At 44.0% G+C, this 24,735-nt stretch overlaps 1 protein-coding gene across 4 annotated transcripts in view; it reads left to right on the top strand.

Annotated features, from left to right (window-relative positions):
* The first annotated feature begins 614 nt into the window (after nt 1-614).
* The window catches only part of Arhgap26 (Rho GTPase activating protein 26), a 387,815-nt gene continuing 363,694 nt past the window's right edge, over nt 615-24,735 (top strand). For 2 of the 4 annotated variants that reach the window (XM_076912737.1, XM_076912736.1), the window contains exon 1: nt 616-1,160. In XM_076912737.1, coding sequence (XP_076768852.1) covers nt 1,007-1,160 — 154 coding nt within the window. In that variant the 5' untranslated portion in view covers nt 616-1,006. Of the gene's footprint in view, nt 1,161-24,735 lie in introns of all 4 variants that reach the window. The other 2 variants (XM_034518108.2, XM_034518107.2) reach the window with 2 other exon arrangements.

The following is a 24,735-nucleotide window of genomic DNA, read 5'->3' as shown; positions in this document are numbered from 1 at the left end:
TCTTGCTAAGAACGTGAGAACCTTATGTGGGTTGCAGCCGTGGGCAGGTTTTTGAGCAGGAGTGGCCACTAGTGGGACGGACAGTAGGGGGCGAGAGGACTGTAGGGAAAGGGAATTGGTGATTTAAAAGAAGCAAATACGTTCTGCTTGACTGGAAGCGGGGACTGCGAGTTCCGAGCGCTCAGAGTTCTCCTGGGCAAGGGGCTGTATTTTGAGTGCAAGCTTGAATGCTCAGGAGCGTCCATTGGGCAGCGGAGAATGGCAGTTCTCATTCTGGATTTTTAGTGCTCCGCACACCTAGGTTCTTCGGTTCCCTGTATCAGCAGACGTTTCATTTCTGGCTCGAATTAGAGCTACACGGGGCGGGCTAGGTTCAGGGTGGCGGGGGCGAACCCACTACAGAATGCAGCTCCGGGTTCTTCTAGCTCTGCAACCGTCGCTGAGCAGGAGGGGGCGGGGCTTGCTCTGCAGACCCAGTGGTGGTATGGGCTCCGCCTCTCTTTCTAGGCTCCGCCTCCAGAAAGATCTGATTGGATTAGAACCGCGGAAGGGCAAGGCGTTCCCTGGCGGCCCCGGGGGTCGGGCTGAGGCAAGCTCACTGATTGGCACTGCAGTAGATTAGGTCATCGCTAGCAGGTTCGGGCGGCCCGGACGCCGGCGGGGCGGCTGAGGCTTCTGTGAGAGGGCGCTCGAGACTGCTCGAGGCTGCTCAAGGCTGCTGAGGAGCAAGCCCGCAGAGGAGGCGGGGAGGCGGTGGCCGGGCTCGTTCGCTTCTAGGAGCCCTCAAGGGTCCGCCGCCTCGCCTTCTGCCGGTGTGCAGTTCGGAGGCTCTCTGCAGGACAACCGCCGTCCGTCCGGGTCCCGGTTGCGGTCCTGAGTCTCTTGCTCCCGCTGACCCCGCGCGCGGGGTAGCCGGCGCCACCCACACCTGTGGATCGGCCGTCGTCGCGGGTGTCCGCCGACCAGCGTGCGAGGCGCGTCCCTTCAGCCCGGCTCCACGGGCAGAATGGGGCTCCCGGCGCTCGAGTTCAGCGACTGCTGCCTCGACAGCCCTCACTTCCGAGAGACGCTCAAGTCACACGAAGCGGAGCTGGACAAGACCAACAAATTCATCAAGGAGCTCATCAAGGACGGGAAGTCGCTCATCAGCGCGCTCAAGAGTGAGTGTCCGGAGCAGCGCAGGAGGGCACCCGGCGGTGGCGCTCGGCTCGGCTCCGGGTCGCCCGCGCGCTACCGGTTTTCATCCCTCCCTGGGCGCAGAGTGAAGGTGTCTATGCCCGTGCGAGGCGAGGATATGTAAAAGGAGTGAGTTAGTTGCCTCGGAGGAATCTGGTCGCCCAGCCCTCGGCATCCGGGGTCAGCCGGGAGGTGGCCATCCAGGTGGTACTCTGGGTTGGGTGGGTGTGTGCGACACCTGCGTTTCTGGCGTGAGCCTGCCGCAGCCTGTTGGGGAAACCCATTTCCACGCTTCCATGGCTTGGTGTCCTTAAGGGGCGAGTTGCTCACCTCGGTGCCCAGCCTTGGGAATGGAGCGAGCAGAGGGGGCGCTGCCCATCCCTGGGAAGAGGAGGGTGGTGACTGCTTCGAGCCCTGCAGGAGCCCTGCACTCAGCTCTAGCCTAGTCCAGACTACCGGGTTCTCTGTGTTGAGGTGATTGGTTAGCTGCATTCCTGGGAGCACTGACAGGAATCCCTAGACATAGATCAGTGCGGTGTACGTGTGCAGGTTTTGATTCTTGTGCTTAGCAGAAGGTGACAGGGGTGGGAGTATAGAGCCAGAGTGTTCCTTTACTCTAAACTGTGGGCGAAGGTTTAAAAATAGACCGAACACATCCGTCTTTCTCCTTCTCCGGCTCTCTTGCTCCTCTCCCTCACTATCCTTTAAAATTCAGAAGGCTAAAAGGGACTCCTCAGCCCTTGCTCAGAAGAAAAGAAGTTCAAAAAGGTTCCCTGAGCTTCTGTGAAGCCATTTTTTTTTTTTTTTTTTTTTTTTTTGCTGCCCTCCCCCCTCCTTGGTACAAGGTGTATGTGTGCGTTAAAATTTGTATGCCGCCTAACTTTTGCAGAGGAAGCCCAGAGTTTCTTCTTGTGGCCAAATTAGAACATTATAGGATTGAGCACCTTGCAGGTCAAGAAGGGAACCTTTTCATTGGGTTCATTTAAAAATAGTTCAGACGATTTTTTTTTTTTTTCATTTTGATACGCAGGAAGTGAAGGCAGATAGTGGAATTGTCTTTGACTCTTTACTTTTCCTGTGTCTGTGATGGGTTTCCTAATAGATGGTATCATTCGGCTAAGAATGTTGCTTCAACAGAGTAGGGTTCTAGCTGTTCCAATCGTCTCCATTCTCGTTAGAGAAAGACCTAAGTGCCAAGATGTCATTTAGTAAGCCTGTTGCTTTTAAAACTGAAGAGTGAGGGGATGGAATGTCAGGGCAGCAAGTGCCAGTCTTCCGTGGGTGAAATAAAAGCTCAGGAAAGACATCAGGAGGCTTTCCAGGGCCAAAGACCAGGGCCTGCCTTGTTTCAGGGACAAGTTACCTTTAGTTTGAGCTAAGTTTGGGGCCCACATAGAAACTGGGTATGGAAATTTTGGTTGACACTTAGGCTTCCTTGATTGGTGTCTGTCTGTCCCTCCCTCCCTCCCTCCCTCCCTCCCTCCCTCCCTCCCTCCCTCCCTCCCTCCTTCCCTCCCTCTGTTCCCCCTCCCTTTCCCCTTTCCTTCTCCCTCTGCCTTCTCCTGTCTCCTTCTCCCCCCTCCTCTTTTCTTTGAAACAGGGTTTCCTTATACTTGCCTGGAGCAGTGATCTTCCTGCCTCAGCCTCCCAAGAGTGCCGTGATTAAAGGCATGCATCATACCGGCATGTTTGAGCCCAGCATGGCTGAGCCCAGGCTAGCTTTAACTGATCCTCTGCTTCACTCAGCAAACATATGAAGTACCTGCTATTTCCTGGGCATTGCACTAGATGCTAGGATGTAGCAATGACATTTGGCTGCCCCTGTGGTTGCAGAGGCACAATGCTCTGTGGCAGCCATGGCTTTATTTGTGTGTTAATCTCACCTATCTCTTTTGATTTTGCAAACAAGAACACATGCTTGGGGAATCTAGCCCATAGTCAAACAGTTTTATCCACTGGCCTGGAGTTTTGGAATCTGCGTGGTCCTTTTGTGTCCAGAATGGAGCCTACAGGACCAAGCCTGCTAGAATTTGGACTTGGCATTTTGTATCTGAGCATTGGATCTGAGGAAGGCGTGTTGGGTGACTGGCAATTTGCCTTTCACCATTTTTTGAGGAGCATGAATTCTTTAGATAGGAAGAATCATTGCAATATTGGGGTTCAAAGGTTAACCAGCCAGATGGGTCAGCTCTGAGACTCTGGAAAGACTGATAGTGTGATAAGTACACTGTCTTTATACTTTATGACTAATTATCCCCTCTGCTACTTATAAGTACTGCTTTAACAGAGCATGTGATTGACATGACTTCTTAAAATAAGTTTTCAGTGTTTTCTCTCATTTTAGGTATTGTGTTATTGTGAAGTGCCTACTGCTTTGTACATCATATTAATTCCTGTATACGCCAGGCAGTGGTATCGTATAATCCCAGCACTTGGGAGGCAGAGGCAGGCAGGTTTCTGAGTTCAAGTTCAAGGCCAGCCTGGGCTACAGAGTGAGTTCCAGGACTACACAAAGAAACCCTGTCTCGAAAACAAAACAAACAAACAAACAAACAAAAAATTCCTATATACTAGTTTTCTTCAATCAGACCATCTTGATCATAACTGTTAATGAAAAGCCAGTGCTTGTCCACTATAGCTTAAAAATCAATACATAGCTATGTATGGTGACATGTAGGTAGCATTGATTTTGTTTTGTAACTAGTACTTTTACAGATCTCTGGGTTTAGATTTCCTTTGTCTGTGAGTCAGAGGCAATTAAAATGGCCTCCAGTGGTTGGCAGAGTTTAGCTATATCATTTTAATATTACTTCTACTTTGTGAATGATGACACCAAGCAGCCAAGGAGTTAGTAACCTGCCCGAGGTGGGTTCAAGGTATTTAAATACAACTTTGCAAATTCCAAAGACATTGTACTTAATCTGAAGCAACACTGTCATCTGGGTTAGCATAAACCATGGCTTCTCTTGGCATTTTTCTCTTGAATATGCCGAAATCTCCATGAAATGACTTCATAAAAACAAACCTCTTAAACTCTATATGGCTTCTCCATCCTTGGTATGGACAGAGAGCATAAGCAACAAAATAGGTTGGGACACACATTAAGAATAAAGAAAATCTTACCAATTTGAGAGTTCTTATTTGGGGTATAGTTGAGCCTGGTCAGTTCCCAGTCGTTGCAGATGGTGATTTGTTGTGACCTTTTCTGAGTGGTACTCAGTCACCCAGGGCCCATTCCTCTTAGCATTGATTTTGTTTTGTAACTAGTACTTTTACAGATCTCTGGTCGTTCTTTCAGCCAAGGTGATTTTGTGTGTTTAGGTCTGGTTTTCTCTTTCATTCTGTAGAAGTAATGGAAGATGAGTGAGCTTTGGAGTTTCTTGGGTTCAGACCTTGACCCCAGTGCTTATTAATTGTTTGGACACCTTACTAAGCCTGAGCTCCTCCTCTGTAAAGTGGAACTAGTCACCCAGATCTCTCAGAGGTTGAAAGACACAGTGAATGTTAAAACAACCCAACCCAACCCAATCTAACCCTCCACCACCACCACTTGGAGGCTCTTGGCACCTCTTAGTTCATGTTCATCAGTACCCCAGTATGCCAGCATTCAAGGTTCTCAGGACTTGGTGCCCCTGAAAAAGAAAAGGAACAGAGGTATGTGTGATCAGCTCTCGGGAACTCCAGCAGTTGTGTGTGTTAGCCAGTGGTGGACACATTGCAGGATTCTGGTAATAGTGCTTGTATCAAGTCGTGGTTATGCAAAACAAGTGCCAGAGGTTGAAAGGGACGAAGTATGCATGCCTCCCAGTGTCTCTTCTGTTCCTATTAACTTACTGTTAGGTGAGGTTTCCCTCCTGGAGGAAGAGGCTGTCTGCCTCCCTGTCTACATAACACTTGAAGAATGCAGCTGCTTTTCTGTGTGACTCTTTTGTAGACTCAATGTCAAATTGAATGTGGTTTCACAGACATGAAAAGCTGTTAGGTAGAGGGGTTTGGGCTTTGGGGAACCATGTCTTTTCTTGCATTGGCAGTCGATTTCTAGATTTGTTGCTGGGGAATATCTCTCTGAATTTGACTTCTGCTTTCTGAAATAGAGAATCCTTTTTCTGACAGACTAAATGGGTGGGGCAGAAATGTGGTTTTAAAGATAGTGGTACCACTGAGCTGTTATTCACAGTATCTTCTGTAGGTTATTTATCCAAAGCATCTGATTCAGTGGTTTAGTATATTCATGGATCGTGCAACCATCATCATTCATCGTAAAACGTTTTTGTCATCTCCAAAAGAACCTGCTTTCACCACCAGTCATCGTTATTTCTTCCCAAGCTCTGCAGCCCTGGCCGGCTACCGAGTTTTCTGCCTCCATGGATTGGCCTAGTGTGGACATTAGAAGTACAACTGCAGCCATCCAGATGGCAGCAATCACCTTTAGGCACATAGTTCATGACTGAATTTTAGATGGGGAGATGTTGAGTCAACAAGACATTCATTCTTTACAAAGTGGGAGTTTAAGGAGAGGTGAGAGTCCATTGATTTACCTCCAAGGGCCTAGAAAGTGTGTTCTGGTGTTTTCAATCTATGGGACGGTTATGGAGTCTACCTAGTTTGATGGATGCAGAGTTAATAACCAAGACAAAACTAAGAATCCAGCCCCTCCAGTCAAGTTAGGTTGGGTATGTAATAGTAAATGAGGCCCTATTACAGGCTGTTCTTCTTTGGGGTGTTAACATTTTTATTAAATGAAATGAATGCTTTTATGTTATATTAGCTGATACTGTACTTTTTATGAGATCTTTTGAGGACAGTGTGCCTTTTCCATTGAATTCTCAGATGGTTCTGATGTTGAGGTCCTGTTCTTTCTCTTCCATCATATTGTCAGGGTCATTTTAGACAACTAAATAGCACAGTAAGAAAGCAAGCACATTTTCTTGAGCATTTACTAAGTGCCAGTTCCTATGTCAAGGGCCACATATTTTGCCATGTTACCATTCTGCAAGATGAATGTAGTTGTCCCTCCCTATCTACAGGGGAGTTTGTTCAAAGATCCATCTTGGCTACCCAAATCCTCAGATGCTCAAGTCTCTCTTTTATTGTTGACAAGTCACTTACACATATCCTCCTGAATACTTTAGGCAGCTCTAAATTGCTGCTAGCGCATACCATAATGCAAGTGCTAGGGACATAATTGTTACATACTGCATTGTTTATTCAGTAATGACAGAAAAATGTTTGCACGTGTTGAGCACAGATACAGTTCCCCTCACCCCCGGCAAATATTTTCCATACTAGTTGGTGGAAACATAGGATCCAGATCTGTAGATAGGGTGAGCCAGCTGCATTGTCCTGTTTCTGCATTTCTGGGATAACTTGTCAAAATTCACAGGGATAGGAAATTGTGTAATCAAGTTTTGAACCTGGCAGTGATCTTCTGCTCTTTTTCTGAACATTACCCTTTGTTTTTTCAAGAAAAATGCTGGTAGTGAAGATGCAGACTTTTCATAGAGCCCGTCTTTTAGAAGAAGACATGCGCAGCAGGTGCCAAGTCAATTGAGAAGTGACCAGTGCTTTATAGATTCAGCCAAGAGTAGCCAAGGCTAGCTAATACTCTGTATTGTACTCAGATTTTCTTGCCCGTATAGACTGGAAGAGCCTTGAAGGCTAGAATGGTAGATTAGGAGGGTGGGTTTTTTTTTTTTTTTTTTTTTTTTTTTTTTCCTGTCTTGACTTTGTAAAGGATCACTTTCTTTTTGGGAACTACCAAGTGATTCTCAGTGATTCATATTTAATTGAGTAATAGAGCTTTGAATAAGGAGGCCAAAAATCTGTTCTTGGTCTGAATTTTTAAAGTGAACACAATTTGTCTTTATTCATTAAAACAATAGTAAAATAATTACCAAATGTGTGTATTTTAAAACCTGTTCATCTTTATACTTCTTTAGCATTTAATACAGTTTTCTCCACAGTGACAAGGAGCTTTGTGTGTGTGTGCATGTGTGGTGTGTGTGCACGTGGGATGTGCACATGTGTGAGCAGTTGTGCATGTGATCCACATTCTATCAATTCTGACTTATTCAGGGTCTTTCACTGAACTCAGAGCTCACAGTTTTGGGTAGGCTTGCTGACTGATCTCAGATCCTTCTGTCTTTGTGCTGTACAGAGGTTATAGGTTCAAGTGTGGCCCCGCTTTTTATGTGGGTGCTGGGGATCTAAATCAGGTCCTCATGATTGTGTAGCAAGAGTTCTTATCTGCTGAACCCTCTCCTTTGGCCCCAAGAAGAAACTGTTCTTGAATGTTGTAAACTCTCAGGTGATGTTCAATGCCGGTTTGACATGTTTAGCAGTAATTATGTTACTCAAGAAAAACCTTGATGGAACAAGTAAATATGGAGCCAGGTAGCAAAAAGTTGTTCCCAATTCTTTTGTGAAGAAAAGGGGAAAAAATGACTTTCCTAATTATTTGTAAGTGCTAGTAATTTGCAATGCTGACATTTGGAGTATTACTCATACAAATATAAACATCAGCTAATTAAATCCAAACAAGATTTTTTTTTTGTTTTTATATAACTCTGGCCCTAAAAACATCTCTGCATCTCTGCATGTTTCTCTAGTCAAAGTTTCGTTGAATAAATTGCATCTGATCTCTAATCTTCAACCCACTCCCTGTGGCTTAGAACCATCTTATTGTTAAATAAGGGCTAGACTTTGCTCTTTAGATTGTCTTGAGGTTGACAGAACATTTGAGTAGAATATAGATAAGGTTGCCATTATAGCTTAGAGTGTTTGTTACTTCTGGTTCCTCCTCCCCTCCTCTTCCTCCTCCTCTTCTTCCTCCTCCTCCTCTACCTCCTCCTCCACCTCTTTCTCCACCTCCTCCTCCTCTTCCCCCTCTTCCTTTTCCCCCTCTTCCTCTTCCTCCTCTTCTTCTTCCTCTTCTTCTTCTCCTCCTCCTCCCCCTCTTCCTCCTCCTCCTCCTCCTCTTCCTCCTCCCCCTCTCCCTCCTCCTCCTCTTCCTCCTCCTTCTCCTCTACCTCCTCCTCCACCTCCTCCTCCTCTTCCCCCTCTTCCTTTTCCCCCCTCTTCCTCTTCCTCCTCTTCTTCTTCTCCTCCTCCTCCTCCTCTTCCTCCTCCTCCTCTTCCTCCTCATCTTCTTCCTCCTCCTCTTCCTTCTTTTTCCTCCTCTTCTTCCTCCTCCTCTTTCAGGTCTTTCAAAATCCTGATACATCTGTTACTGCTAATTAACTAATATTGATTTTATTTTGTCTTATTGGCACTACAGGTTGAAGCTAAGGCATTGCACATGAGAGCACACACGCCATACCCTGGTAGACTGTTATTAATGTGCGTTTCTTGGTGGACAGTGCCTTGTACCTATTGTACTGTCATTATGGTTCCACTGTCTTAAAAGCCCTAATTTATGGTCTATCACATGCCCTTTTCTTCACCTCCTGCCTACTGCGGATGGTTTTCATTGTCTTCCTGTTTGCCCTCTTTCACTCTGTCAGGTAGCTAGAACCAGTCTGTAGCCTTTCCCATTGCCTTGTGTCACTTAGCAGTGTGCATTTACGGTTTCTCCATGTCTACTATTGGGTCTTATTGCTGAGTACCAAAACAGGTTTGACCTGTGGAAGGACATCTTGATTGCTTTCAAGTCTGGACAATTATGAGTGAAGCTGACAATTGTTTTGTGCATAGACAAGAGGTTTCTGTTCATTTCTGTTCTGGTAAAGACCAGGAATATGATTGTTGGATCATATGGTAAGAGCATGTATTGTTTTGTAAGAAATAACTAAACTATTTTCCAAGGTGGCTGTGTCATTTTGCATTCCCTCCAGCAGAGAGAGAGAAGGGGCGGGGGAGATCCTGTTGCTCTGTATGTGATGGTGTCAGTGTTTGCATTTTGACCATCTAATAGGTGGCAGAATTCACATTCACCCCCACCCCAACTCTCCCTTTCAATTTTCTGATGACATATGCTATTGAATATTTTTCACATGCTTATTTATCATTTGTGTATCCTCTGTGGTGGAATGTCTGTTCAAATTTTTTTTTTTTGCTCATTTTCCAAAACAAGCTTTAAAAATTATGGTAAAATATACACGGCACAAAATTTACTACTTTAGCAGCTTTTAAATAATTTCATACACTTCACTGGCGTTGAGCACATTCACAGTGTTATGTAACCGACTGTGCTCTCCAGTTTCAGAGCTTTTCTGGCATTCCAAACTTAAATTATACCCATAAAATAATGGCTCCTCACTCCTGTCCCACCTTAGACTCTGATGATACTTTTTATTTGATTGTTCTAGGCATCTCTAGTATCAAACAAAAGTTATCATTGGTGTGTGGATTATTTTATGTAGCATGATATTTTCAGGGTCCACTTATGTTATGTCAGATAGTAGAGTCTGATTTGTTTTATGGCTGAGTGTCTTATTGTTAAATTTTAATTACTTGCAACTACTACAACGAAGCACTATTCTTTCTCCTGCAAAATCATGGAAATGATTTCTATTCTTTTTTTTTTTTTCTTTCCCTACAGAATGACCATGAACACTTGCATTTGACATATCAATTTATCAAGTGTCTCCCAAGAACATTCCCTCATGTTTCCTTTTAGAGTAGCCATTTGTTTCAGGTCAGTGTGCTTTGGGGGAGTAGGTTTTTTTTTTTTCTCCACTGTTAATAATTTAGCTGACATAGAATTCAGCTGTTTTAAGTGGGCCTGTGGAACGATTACTGGGAGTCCAGTTGATGAAAATTGTTGTCACCCCGAAAGCTTCCTCATGTCTGCTTACAAGTCCCCTCCACTCTGAAGCCTCACCTCACACAGCTGCTAATCTCCTTCCCTGTCTCCAGAGTTGTCATTTCTGAGACCTGGAGCTGAGAAGAGTCAGATATTATGTGGTCTTTTATATCCAGGCTCTTTCACAGAGCGTGTTGATTTAGGCTCACCTGTGCTTTACCTTTTATTAGTAGTTTGTTCCTTTTTTACTGCTGGGGAGTGTTCTGTTCTGTAAACTACGAGTTGACTTTCAGCTGTTAGTGATTTTTTTGAATGATGCTGCTAAGAGTGTTGATGTGCCTGCCTTTATATGAGTATGTTTTCACTTCCAATTTCGTGACTTACCTAGGAGTAGAATTGCTGAACTATATGGAAAACTTAAGTAAAATTTTGATTTAAACTCAGGCTTCAAGGAAACTTAGGTTCACCTTTTAAAAGCTCGACAAAGTGTTTTCCACAGCAGAAGCACGGTATTACACAGCCACAGTTGTATGAGCCTCACCAACACTTAGTATGTCTTTTTGATTGTAGCAAATTACTGGGGTCCTGTATCTCCTCTTGTTCTAATCTCACTGACTAAATAGTGTTGAGCATCTGCCCTGCGTGTATTGGCTACTGGTTCACCTTATTTGCTGAGATGTGTATTCACATACACACTAGCCTCTGCTTTGTCCCATAAAACTTTTGATGATGAAGTGAACAGTACTTAGTTCATTTTGTCCATTTGTTTCTTTTGGGTTTTCTTTGCTACCATGTGCATAGTCTGATAAGTATTTCAGGACCTAAAGAGATTGGTTTTAGGGGGACAGTGGTTCAGCTGTCCCAAATAAGCCCATCAATGTCTCTCATAGTAGATCTCACAGGCAGGCATTCTAGTCTTTAGACAATGACCAAAACCTCCTGCACTGACAAAGTTTGGAGGTTATTAGGAGAAAACAACTTCTGAAGGTGATTGGATTATCTTGTCTAGGCCCTGGCATATCTAAAAATCAGCCTAGGAGGGAGATATATATATATATATATATATATATATATATATATATATATATACCTAATAGTCAAAGTGGTTATTTTAGATTTACTTCAGTGACTGGTTTTGCTTTTAATATCAAAAATTACAACTCAGTATATTTCAACTAATAGACTTTTTGCTAGTAAAGAAAACTTTTATGCACAAACTAAGAGCTTATACTTTGTTCTTGCCATGTACATTAAAGCCCTGGACTATGATATAGACTTTGTGGTGAAGTTACAGGTGCAGAAGCCAAGGGGAAGATGCATGTGTGAGACTGGAGCACAGTGGTGGAAAATGAACCTGGAGTCTAGAACCTAGGTCATAGGACTCTTGAGCGCTTGAAAGGACTTTGGTCTGTCTCATTCTGTGTGATGGGTGGCCATGGGATGTTGCTATATAATCCAGTTTGTACTTTCAAAAGATCATGGGGATCTGGTATGGTGGTGCATGCCTTTAATCTAACCACTTTAAAGGCAGAGGTGGGCAGGAGGATAAGAAGTTCAAAATCATTTTTAGCTAGGGAGTTCAAGGCCAGCAGGGTTAGGCAGGACAAGATAGTGGGGCCAGATGGAACAAGGAGCCAATTAGGAGGCTGTTGGGAGTTCTGGCACCTTGGTCCATCAGAAGGTGGGTGCTTTATAAGTAGAGCTGGCATAACTTGATGTTTAATTGAATGTGGACTATCAGAGAAATGAGAGAAATCAGGAGTGATTCAAGATGTGTTTGACCTGAGCTATTATGTGAATGCTGCTACTGTTTTCTGAAATATAGAGAATTTGAGGAAGATTAGGTTTGCAGAGACAATTAACAGTATGTATGGATGACCTAGTTCAAAGGCAAATTGGAATGATGCTGACATACATAATTCACAAGTAAGGACTCATAACAGAGAAATATATAGAGAGCTTTCTCACTCTCTCTTCCTCCCCCTTCCCCTCTCTTTTTTCTCTCCCTCCTTCCCTCCTTCCCTCTCTCCCTCCCTCTCTCCCCTTTCCTCTCCCCACATCCTTCTCTTTGTCCTTCCTCCTTCTCTTTTTCTTTCTCATTGGTCTCAGTTCTGGAGCTCAAACTCGGTGTTCCACACGATGGACTAGGTGCGCTACCTCCCAGTTACCCCACAGCCTGGGATCCTCTCCTTCTTCACTTTGGGATGCTCGTTTCCTTATCCACTTTCTCTGCATTATGTTTTGACAAATGGGATGTTAACTATATAAATTTTTGCTTTACTTTCCCCATGACTCTCCTATGGTACTTTTTCTAGGTCAGTCCATGTATACCCTGCATTCCTTTTGATTACCTCAGAGGGTTGGATTGTTGGATCACCTGTTTTTCAGTTAGAGAAAGGGCTGCAGCGATCAGTCCCGTGTCTGCCTTTGTGTGTGGGTCCCAACATTTGAAATATCTTGAGTCTATCTCAGACTCCATTTCCTACAGTTTTGCAACAGCCGCTATTTAGGTCTTTTACTTCCTTGTAACTAATTGGTTTGGTGCTTGTGAGTGTGTGCTAGATTCTGTTTCTGAAGCTTGACTTTTTAGTTTAATAGGAAGAATTCTGAATAGACTGCCTTTTGAGGTGCAGATATTGATTCTGAAAGAACGAAGAGCCCCTCCCCCCAGTGTGTGTTATGGTAGGGCAAGAAATGCAGGCTTCTTTACTAGTCTTGGACCTGTCTGATATCTTTTCTGAGCTGCAGATTCCTCAAGTACAATGGGCAATGAACCATACTTTGCCCATATTGAAGAGACTCTTCCAAACTCAAACTGTGGGGCCTGGCAGGAAGAGCATGTTTGTTAGGATGAGAGCAAACAGCATAAGTAGCTAGAGGGATTTTTATAAATTAGTGTCACTGGGGTTTCCACATTTTGTAGAAACCCAGCGTAGAGGAAGAGAGGAAATCGTAAGGAAGGAGCTTGGCAGAGGGGCCAGAAGCTGTCACAGCGTGTTTACGTCTGGCTCATTTCACCTTGGTTGGAAGGCGCAGAATGCTTCTGAGGGTGCATTTGGAAGCTGGGCAGTTGCCTGCTATATTTAGAAAGAGGAGATTCCTGGGGTCAGGTTGGGTGTTCATGTGCATGGGTGTGTGTTTTCTTTGCCAGATGGACAAAGGTTTGGGGCTTGAGAATTCTGGATCAACACTTACTAGCTAGCCAGCTTCTCAGGGCCAAGTCAGTAGCTGTGCTTTGACTCCTGCTGCTGCCGCACAGGAAAAGCCAAAATAAACTCTGTTTTCCATGGTTTGTAAAGATACAACAGGTAGGTCTCAAAGCTCATTTGATCTCCTTATCATATTAACGTTTGCATTTACTGCAGGCTCATTGGAACACTTTGAAAATATGAACTGGCATATCTCGAGTGGCTTCAGCAAGATTTCCAGGCAGTCAAGTTGAACTTTGGCTGTTTCTGTGCCAAGGTCACTGTTGAGCAGACAGGACCAGCACTGTAACAGTTCTGACTGTTTATCTGGTTGTTAGCTTGTGCATTAGCTGTGTAATTAAAGTGGCATATTTACTTTTGTTCATGTCTGTTTCTTTGTCATTAAATAGTTAATATCTGCAAATGGCACACAAATCAAAAATCAAAAAGGACTGTGAGTATTCCTCCATTTCCTGTGTCTTGACCCCAAGTTCTACAGAAAGAAACATTTCACCAGTATCTTGGTTATTTTTTAAGTGAAATATATGAATGTGTCAGCAAATATATGCGTGTATTCATTGGTACACATATACATTTATGCATTTCGAATGATTCCATGTGTATTGTTATACACCTAATTGTGGTTTATTTTCATGTTCTGTACTTGAGCATGGATGAAGTCTCCCTATTAAAAAATTAAATTATTTTCAATCTTTGGGCTTGTGGCATAACTTAGTTGGTACAGTGCTTGCCTAACATGTATGAAAACCTAAGTTTGAGCCTTAGTTATGTATAAAACTGAACATCATGGCGTATGTCTATGATCACAACATTGGGAGTTAGATTGACCAGAAGTTCAAAGTTATTCTTTTTTTCTTGGATATTATATTTACATTTCAGATTTTATCCCCTTACCCCATTCCCCCCACCACCCAGGACCCTCCTATCTTATCCCCGCTCCTCCTGCTTCTATGAGGATGTGCCCCCACCTACCCCTCCCACTCCCACCTTTCCACCCTTGAATTCCCCCCTCCCCCCCACACACTCGGTGTTCAGCCTTCATGGGACCAAGGATCTCCTCTCCCACCTATGCCCCACAAGGCCATCCTCCCCTACATATACAAATGGAGTCATGGGTCCCTCCCTATGTGCTCCCAGGCTGTTCCAAGCTGGCCCTTAGATTACCTGAGACTTTGTCTATATCTATCTTAGTATATATACACAGAGATACGTATATAAACACATGCACATATATAAACACATGCACATATATACATATGTATATAAACATATCTGCACACATATGCATGTATATAAACATGTATATGTATACATATATACATGCATATAAACATGCTTATACAACATATACAGATGTATATAAACAGTATATGTATATACATTCATATACACAGTATATGTATACACATCTTAGGATTCTTAGGATTAAAAGTTATAGTGAAAATTATTCCCTAGAATGTGACACAGCTCTATCTTAGCATCACCCCAAAACAAGGTCCACTCTTATGTTCTAGTGTGGTGGTGTTGTGTTTCATCTGGTATAGTGTGTTCTCTATTCAGGAGGGTTGGCAGGTGCTAGATCTGCAAAGCTTTGGTAGTTGGAGGTAGTGACTGTGAGCTAGCAGGCATGTCTTATCTATGGTGGAAGCTTGCCTGTGGGTACTGGGATTCCTGGCAGGCAGAAGATGGTGATGTTTTGTGTGCCATCTTCCTATGGTGGCTTTTCCTGCAGATGTCTTTTTGATGAAGGACAGGATTACATCACATGTTATCTTAGTTAGGGTTTTACTGTTGAGAACAGACACCATGACCAAGGCAACCCTTATAAGGACAACATTTAATTGGGGCTGGCTTACAGGTTCAGAGGTTCAGTCTATGATCATGAAGGCAGGAGCATGGCAGTGTCCAGGCAGGCATGGTGCAGGAGGAGCTGAGAGTTCTACATCTTCATCTGAAGACAGTGAGGAAAGACTGGATTCTAGGCAGCTAGAACGATGGTCTTAAAGCCCATGCCCACAGTGACACACTTCCTCCAACAAGGCCACACTTTTTAATAGTGCCATCCCGTGGGCCAAGCATATTCAAACCACCACACATGTACTCTCTGGTTTATGCTCAGGTACTTAGAACAGCTCCTATTGGTCTAGAGCAGTGTTTTTCAACCTGTGGGTCATGACTCTTTGGGTGTTGAATTCACTCCAGGGTGCAGGGGTCGCTTAAGACCATTGGAACAAAACAGATCTTTACATTACAGCTTATAAAAGCAAAATTACAGTTAACTTCTGAAAGAGCAACAAAAGCAGTTTTATGGATGGGGATCACCATAGCATGGGGAACTATATTTCAGGGTCATAGCGTTAGAGAGATTGAGAACCACTGGCGTAGAAGTACGCACTGGTGGGACTTGTCAGAATGGACCAGACACTTGCCCCTCTTCTGGGTGTTAAGCATCTAGAAAGGAGGCTGGAGATCACTGGCAGTCCATGGCCCCAGGAGTGAATACTGGCAGTTTGGAGGAGTTCTGGGAGAGGGAGCAGAGACCTTTGGGAAAGGCTAGTTAAGGCTTATCAAGTCCAAAGAGGCCTGTGTTACTTATCTGCCATTTGTAGGTCACCTCTGCTAAATTTGCCTCACCTTCACGATTCTTTATTAACTTTGAGAGAGTCTATTCAAAATTTCATTTATTTTAGAAAGAAAATTCACAGCAATAAGAAGTCACAGGTTTGGTGTGTTTAGCTACTTTGTGTTATAAAAAGAACCATTGAACCATAATCATTACATCAAAAAGTAGTTGTCATTGTATTACTTAAAATAGCTGCATGTTTCAGCAATAATGTAAGATCCACTGTCTGCTTAGCACTGTCCTAAGGTAGATGCGTTGGAGAGAATAGATACCTGTTGTACTTGGTGCCTGGCAAGACAGGTTGGAGAGTAATCGGTTTCACAAACTAGGATACCGGTATCCCTTATCTAGGAGGTCGTGGCTTTGTGCTAAGGAGTACAGAGAGCAACAGGAAGTAGTACACTCTTGTGTACTTCTGCTTGACTTGGGGGTGGGGGGGTCACTACTTAAACATTCAGAGTTATGGAGTGACATGCAGGGTTCTATGGAATTTTTCAGAGGAAACGTGATGATACAAATAAAAAGGAGAATGCACATTCAACTATATTAGGATTGAAAACGGAAGAGATGAGGGCACAGGAGAGGGAGGAGCTGGGCACCTCCAAAGTGTCTCTTAGGTCCTAGGTGGCAACTAGACTCCATTGCACCGCTGTAGATTTGTGGTGTGTGGTGAAGACATGGAGTTGGGTGATGTTTGTTTCTGTAGAGTTGTTCTCATGGGACATGCAGGTGGAGCAGGGTTGGACCGCTGGAAGAGAGTTGGGGTGGGGGCTTTGGCTCTCCCCAGGTGCTATTTGAAGCCCTGGAGTGAATGAATCCATAATGATGTGACCTGTGCAGTGGTTCTCAGCCTTTGGTGTCCAGTGGAGCCTGGCAAGTACCTACCCCCGCCCCCAGAGGTTTAGATGCAATATGTCTAGGCTGGGAATTATAAAAATTCCCAGGTGATCCTAATGGATGGTAGAGACTTTAAAAGACGAGAGTGGAGGCTGAAGCCATATCAGCACATAGCAGGCAGGTGGAGGAGGCTTGGAGCTTGTCTGAATGAATGACTAGGGATTTTGTCCTGGACATTTTGGATGAGAACATTCCCAGGGGTCTTTGGATTTGACCTTTGGAGGACAAACTGAGGAAAGCAGAGTAAGTGTCAGGTGGTAATGATATTACTGTGAAACACAGATGAGAATTAGAGATGTTGAGCTTAATGTCATAAGCACAGCATAAGTGAAATATAAATTGAAACTATTTTTTTTTATTACCTGATTGTCCTGATTACAAGGTGCTGGTTGTACCAATTCAGCTTACCATGATTGCAGCCATCATGTGCCTTCCATATTTTCCCCAGAGCAACCTTAGTGGTTTTCTTTCTGCATACATTTTTGTTGTTGCTGCTACTGCCGTTGCTGCTACTGTTGTTTTGTTTTAGACACGGTCTTCCTATGTAGCTCTGACTGTCTTAGAACTTACTATGGAGACCAGGGTGGTCTCAAGCTCATAGTGATGTTCCTGCCTCTACTTCCCAAGTACTGGGATTAAAGGTGTGAACCACCATGCCTAGCCTGTTGCATGCATTCTTTTTTTTTTTATTAGATATTTTATTTACACTTCAGATGGCATCCCCTAGCCCCATTCCCCCCCACCCCTCTTAGGAAACCCCTATCCCATGCCCCCTTTTCCTTTTTGCATTTATACATTTTTTTAAAATAATGTTAATCATAGGCTTTATAAGTTTGGAATTGTTCAATCAGAGGTGTAACCCACTGATCAACCTAGATATAACAACTATCTTTGACTGGTGGAGATACATGAATATCTGCCTCCCTGTCTCCCCCCTCTTTCTCTCTTTCATCACCTAGCTTCTCCTCTCCTTCTTCTTCTCCTCTTCTTACTCCTTTTCTTCCTCTCAGTACTCCTCCTACCTTAGCTCCTCCTACACATCACCCTTCCTGTTAAAATGAAACTTTTCTCTCAAAATACAATTAGAGCATAATTAAGCCAATTTGTACCAGTGAGGTACAGGATAGTTCTAATACCCAGTTCATCCTTTTGTTGACTAACCAGCTCCTCTGTCATCTATTCTAACTAAAACTTTTTAGTTCTGAACCTGGCTTTAGGATGAATGTCAGCTGACCATCCACTCAAATCTTTTCTCTTAAGGTCAATAGCTATATGTTTTCAACCCCATCAGAAATCCAGAATGACTGAGTTGACTATAATTGTGGGAAGCACAAATCGTAGTTTCTAAAACTTAGCCAATTTATAGAAACCTCTGAACACCTGGACACTCGCTCTACTTTAAAACGTTGGAGCATCTGTTCTTCTGCCTTCTGGCCCAGGATCATCTGACAGACCTTAATGCTGCAGAATTATTAAGGGCTGATTACTCTGTCTAGGCAGATATAATCAGTCGACTATTCTGTTGCATGCATTCTTAAAAGAGAGAACGCTGTCTGTAAGATGTTCTCAGACTGTAAATTCTTAGGCTTTCAACTCAAGGAGATTCTGATTTCTGAGCTCAGGGTAGGCCTGCAAATCTGTGTGGCTCATAGCTTACTCTTCTTTCTCCCTAGTGATTTAAATGTGTGTGGGGTGTGTATGTGTGCGCATGTATGTGTATGGGTGTGTCAGACCACACAGGAAGACAAAATAGGCCAGAAGAGATTCTGCGTAAACTTTGTCCTCAAAGCATCCTTTCTCTTTAATGTGCCCTGCTAAACTGCCCAGCCGTCCCTTGGGACAGCTCAGGTATCTTCAGGGTGTCAGGCAGCACTAATGCAGGTCAGAGGATGATGGAGTGTTCCAAAACTGTACATGTTTCAGGAAACTTGTCATCTTGGCCAGTGGGGCTTCATGCCTGGCATCCAGTTGTTCCTTAAGCTCTCCCTGGGAGCCTGCTGGGACCCTCTAAGCATTGGGAATGGTGTGGGAGTGGAGAGCATCAGAAAGGAAACTTTATATTCCTCAGCAATCATAGGGCAGTCAGTTTTCCTCCCTCAGTGTGAGTCCTGGTTCATCTACTCAGGGTTAAAGGCTGTTGGGGTCAGAACCTGTAATTATGTTCCACTTATTTTTCCCCTTTAAAAACATCCCGGAAGCACAGCAAGCTGGCTGAGCTGCTGCAGAGGCTAGATATCCGAGGAGAGACTGTCTGTTGATTGGAGCATGAGATATCCCCAAAGCAGTGAAAGCTGATTGCCCCTCCTGCCACTGCAGCACCCCCAGGCCACTCATTTCTGGCAAAAGCTCCTTCCTCCTTGGGTGCCTGTCTCTGTTCTGATCTCTGCAGGGCTGGGTGGAGAAGACAACAACTGCTGCGTGTGAAATCCCAAGATGTCGCTGTGAGGACATCAATGCTGCTTTTTGCTCTGCTGTCTGCTTAGGAGAATCTATCTGCATGCTGTTCTCCCAGTGACAGGGCCTTCCTGCTTTGGTGTCTGAATCTCACAAAAGATACCTGGGACAGACCCTACCCTGGGCAGCTTATCTAGCAGCTCACTGGCTGCCTGAATCCTACTGTGGACAGTATGGCTTTGTGTGAGCTGGAGGCCAGGCAGGCCCTGGGGATGCTCCCTTGGCATCCTCAGGTCTCAGCTCCCAGCTGTTTGCCCAGGATTTGCATCTGCCAACCAGGCCATGAGGCTGTCTGCTGGCTCTCTGACCAAAGCTGCCTGAGTGGTGTGCAAGGTCAGCAAGTTACCGTGTGGCTAGTCTCGTTAGAACAGCAACATGGTTCTCTTTGGAAAGGAATCCCTTTTCCTTTTTATGAAGCCAGCACACGTGTAATAAGTTCCCCAGCAGGGATGCTGCTCTGCTCCGGGGTAGGGGAAACTGGAGAGGAACTGATCGCTTTTGGCCTCAGTGTCTTTTGGGCGATGACTTTGGCTTCTTCCTGCACTCCCCCACCTCGTTTGGGCAGCGTCCTTTCATGCCATCACAGCAACACAAGGCTTAGCTAGGGGTTTGTGCTTGAGGCAGCTTCAGTTCATGCAGGAAGGTGACAGTGGGCAGAGAGTTCATAAGCAGACTTAGTTCTTACATGTCTCTGTTCTAATGTTGGGGCTTCTTCCATAACCCCAAAGCTGCATCTCTTTAAGAAAAACAATGTTAGTTTTTTTTTTTTTTCTAATGGTTATTTTACATGAGAAACTCAGCAAATGTCAGTTAGAGAAGGATGAGTCATCTCTGTATGTGCCGTCTCAGTCAGACTGATGCCGAGTTCCTAGTGTGGGGGGCAGCGAGGTGGGAGGCAGTGGTGAGCAGAGGCCTTGGGAGCTCTTCTTTAGGACTTAGAGAGTGGCTTTATTATGCTGTAATTCACGTACCACAGGATCCTTTCACTTATAGCATATGATCCTACTGTTACAGATTTTGTATGTTTCTACAGTTATTTGGGAGAATATCCTTGTCATGTCTACAGTGCTTACATATCCCTTCCTGTCTTTCCCACTTCCCCAGTCATAGGCATGCTCTTCCTTGGGACTTTTAGCTTTGTGCAGCTACTGGGAGTGCTGTGATATCTTTGCCTGGGTGGAGAGACCTGGCACTGTTACATCTTCCCACTCCAGACGATTCACTGGTTCTGCGACTCTCACTCACACTTGACCCTGAGATACCTGGAGCCCTTTGCCTAGCCTCCCTTTTTATCCTGTTTCTGCCTGGGTGATGAGTCTGCTTTATTGAGTAACTTCCTGGCCGAGAGTGGGAAGGAAGCATTCAAGATCTAGGCTAGCTAGCATCATGTGGGAATCAAGAAAGGAACTTTCAAAGTTTTTAGTTTTTGCTTACTACTGGTACCAGGAAATGAACCCAAGGGGTTGTGAATTGTAGGCAAATGAGCTATACCCCCATCTTGAGGAACTTTTGTATTTGTAGCAGAGAGTAGTATTCTCTGGTATTCTGATTTGGAGAGTCATATTTGGAGGTCATCAGCTTTAAATATTTTGGAAGCCAGATAAACAAATGGCTCAATTCACCGATATGGGATGCTTGGGAGGATGTGTACATTTTAGCGTGCAAGCTCTCTTTTCTCCCTAGAGATTTTCCCGCCCGAGGACTAGAGAATGCCTGCTGCCCTCTTGCCCTTATGGTCACCCTTCTCTGTGTCCCTTCCCCACACCCCACTTTTTTTCACTATGACTGCCACACAGAATGTCTTGCTAAAAGGCCAAAGATATAAGCCCCTGATATCCTAATGATGAAGAGGAAGACAAAGCCCTCTTTAAAAGGGAGTGACCCCGGCAGATTCTGGAGTAACAATTGTAGGGAAAAGACTGTCGAACCCAGAAGACTCTGCCGGCAGTCTTCACGACTGTAAACAACACCATGTAGGGCCCCTTTCCTGTTCAAGTTCCTGTGTTATGTTCCAGAGGTGAATGGACCTCTCAGAACCAGGGTGGGTACAGAATGTCCTGCTCCCTGTCCCTGATTGGCTGCTATGACCAAAGCATCTAGGTTCTTATTTTTCTTTCTCCAGGGGGACCTTAGACAAGCTTCACGGTTCCCGTTTTTATCATCAGGCTGGAGCAGTGCTGTGAGAGTCATTCTGAATCAAGGAGGCCACTAGTTATGTTTCAAGGAATAAAAATGGGGACGAGGAATGAGAGCAATATTTAGGTTAGTTGAACAGCTCCAGATATAATTAAGTATTTATAATGCCACCCAGAGAACCTAGAAACCTATTTGGGATAAGTCAGGAGATTGGGTGTGAGTACTGTATTTAGAAATTCCAGGAGTGACACACTTTGGACATATATAGTTAAGTCCTGGATTAGATGGAAGGCTGACGTCTCCCTGGAGCTGCAAGTGCCACAGTTCATAGAGCCACCAACAGCAAAGTAACAGCCTACCTCTTCTGCCTTCCCCAGGGCTTGTGTTGCTTTTTGCTCTTCACATGGCTTAGTTGTTAAAAAAAAAAAAAAAAAGTTCATCTAAGCATTTTTTTCTGATGACACATATAGTACATATTATTTTTTGGAGAGTATTTGTAAATTAAAGATGTAGAAATTGCAAGTGATATTAGTAGTGCCAATTAGAGATGGTCATTTCGGTTTTATCATCCTTCCATTCAGTAGCTCATGACGATTTCTGTATGACTACCACTCTCCGGCTGTGCTGCCGTCAAGACTTCTTGGACTGGCGCACACTTTTCACATGGGTCGGTCTTGTGACTCTTTCCTTTCATGAGAATTGCACAATCCTTAATGTACGTGCTTGTAAATGGGCCACAGGTCTCCTTTGGATGAACCCACACAGGCTGCTCTTGCTTTCCTTCTGGTCCATTTTCAACCTCTTTCCTGATCTTTTTACTCCTCTGGTTTTTGCTTCTGATTAAGCAGAATTTTGGAGGCAAAGAGATTCCTTTTCAGAGACCCCACATGTTGAAAACATGATGTTAGATTAATACTACTGGATCATGTGCCATCATTTAAATGCTTGCAGTGTGTCAGGTATGCATCTCTTAAGTGTTTTACAGACTTAAAAATGTTTTCAGTATGAGGATCAGATCCAGAGGTATGCACAGACCACATAAATGCTTACCATAGAGCCATATCCAGTCCAAACCTTATTTTTATTTCATTGAATCTTCATGGTAGTCCATGAGATATGTCCAGCTATATCTCCTAGAAAAGAGATTGTCACCGAATGCTAGCCCTTTTGCCCTTGGCCAGTCTTACACTGCTGGCCATCCACCTAGCTTCTTACATTGTTTTCTCTTTTTAAAAAATGGGCCAGTAGTATTAAGAATGTTTTAAGGGTTAACAGGAGCTATGTGCAAAGCAGGTATTTGGTATTAAATCAGAGTGGATATCTCTACTCTAATGACTAATTTGTTTTGTCTTTTATAACATGGTAATAACACGGGAATTTAAAAAGACTGTCTTTGTCCTGTCCTTACGTCCAGATCTTTAGCCTCCTCACTGAAGATGAATCCTTGTGTAAAGAATTACCTCTGAGAATTAGACTGGACCTTATGCTCTGACTGTATTATTCTGACCTTAATCTAGATGTTTTTGTTTTAAACATGCCTGGTCACAAAGATTCTATAATATTCCCAAGAGGTCTGAGATAATGACTTCTCAAAAATCAGAAGTACTTAATACATAGTTAGAATCTAGTTACAGGATTCACATACGTTTGTGACTTACCTTTGACTACTAGCCATAGGTGGACACTCTTAGTGGGGACTGACCCTGTTCATCAGCTGTTCCCTGGATTCATCATAGGTGCCTGTTGTGGTACTTAATGCAAAAGGGTGTCCTGCTTAAAAGTATAATCATAAGTCCCTCTATAATTATAGCCTCCTTATTTTCTCCATTTCTCCCTTCAAATCACTTGTATCCTGCCATCCCCCTCTCTGGTGCCCCACCCCACCCTACCACCATCATCCATTTGGACTTTCCTGGTTTCTGTGGTTACTCCATGTTGCATATTCACGTCTGAAGATTTGGAGTTAGAAGTCACATGTCAGGGAGAATGTGCCATATCTTCTTGAGTTACCAGACTCAATACGATCTTTTCTAGCTCCATCCATTTACTCACAGATTTCATTCTCCTTCACAACTGAATAGTATTCCATGTGTACGCATACCACATTCTCATTCTTCCTTTGTCAGTTGAAGGACATTTGGGTTGTTTCCATTTCCTAGATATTACGAATAGAGAGCAGTGAACATCCTGAACAAATACATGTAAAATGGGAAGGAGTGATTTCTCATTGTTTCTTTTGTTTTGTTTCCTGCATGTCACTTGATGACCTTTCTAAGCCGGAACTGTATCCCTTGTTTTTCCAGTGGACACTCTATGGAGACATAGTTTCTGCATGGTTTTCTTTGATACTTTGGTGACTTGCAACAGGATTTACTATCAGTTCATTTGGAGAGCTCCCTTTGCTGGGATGGTTTGTAGCAGGAGTTGAACAGACACGCTGTGCTTTTCATACACAACATCAGCATTTTTAGGCATTGAGTCTTGATAAGCAGGACTTGGGAATAAGAGCCAGTGTCTCCACCCACACTCAGGCTCTGTGTGTTGATGGAACCCTGCCGTTCCTGAATATTTAAGGGAGGAGGAAGGGACCTCTTTTAATCTGCAAACATAGTACTCTGTTTAATGAGATCTAAGCGCTGGAGACTTACTGACCTACATAGTGTAAAGAGATCTAATACTACAGAACTTCAAAAATGTGTGACCACACAACTCTGTCTCCATTGACTTCTCAGTGCTGGAAATGAGCTTCTGACCTAGAACAGCTCTGTGGCTGTGCTTTGGAGCAGGAACACAGCTGTAGCTTGAGTAGCAGCAGCAGAGCATTCAAGAAGTCCTGGGCCGGAAACACAGGCTCTCCTGCTACGCCACTGTACATCTGCTTTCCTCTGCTAATTTCTAGTATCCTAGTAAAGAATAAAATTAAAGCTGTTTTCTCTATTTTTTCTACCAACTGTTTTTCAAAGCCTTCATCTGAATGGGGACCATCCATAGCTGGTGCTCCCTGGAGACATAAAGATTACAGGAACTTTGGCCAGGGTGGGAATGAAGGAAACCTATGGAAAATCTGGAGTCATCAGATTCTCTATCTGCGGTGTTTTCCCAGCTTTGTAGAGGGACCCAATTCTGCCCTCAAACAGTGGGGTCTGTTGTGTGACCCTGAGGTCTGACATTCAGTCCCCTGACCACTGGCATTGTCAGGTCCAGATGGATTGCTGTGAAACCATGGAAACAGTAGTAGCAGGGGGATTTGTTCTGAGCCTTTTGCTTTCTGTCAGTTTTCTCTTTCCTTAGAGGTTTGAGGGGTAACAGTTGTTGGTAGGCACAGATGAGAAACTCTGATTTAAAACACTGTCTAATGGTTCCAGCTCAAATCAGATAATGTGCTATTAAATTAGAAGCCCCTGACATCTCCAAGAGCTCTGTGTTCCTGGAATCTGTGGAGGAAAGAGCAGTGAATTCCTTTTTGGTCTCAATGGGATGCGTAGTATTAATGACCC

The sequence above is a fragment of the Arvicanthis niloticus genome, chromosome 14, assembly GCF_011762505.2.
Source record: "Arvicanthis niloticus isolate mArvNil1 chromosome 14, mArvNil1.pat.X, whole genome shotgun sequence".
NCBI lineage: Eukaryota > Metazoa > Chordata > Mammalia > Rodentia > Muridae > Arvicanthis > Arvicanthis niloticus.
This window is presented reverse-complemented; position numbering and strand designations above follow the sequence as displayed.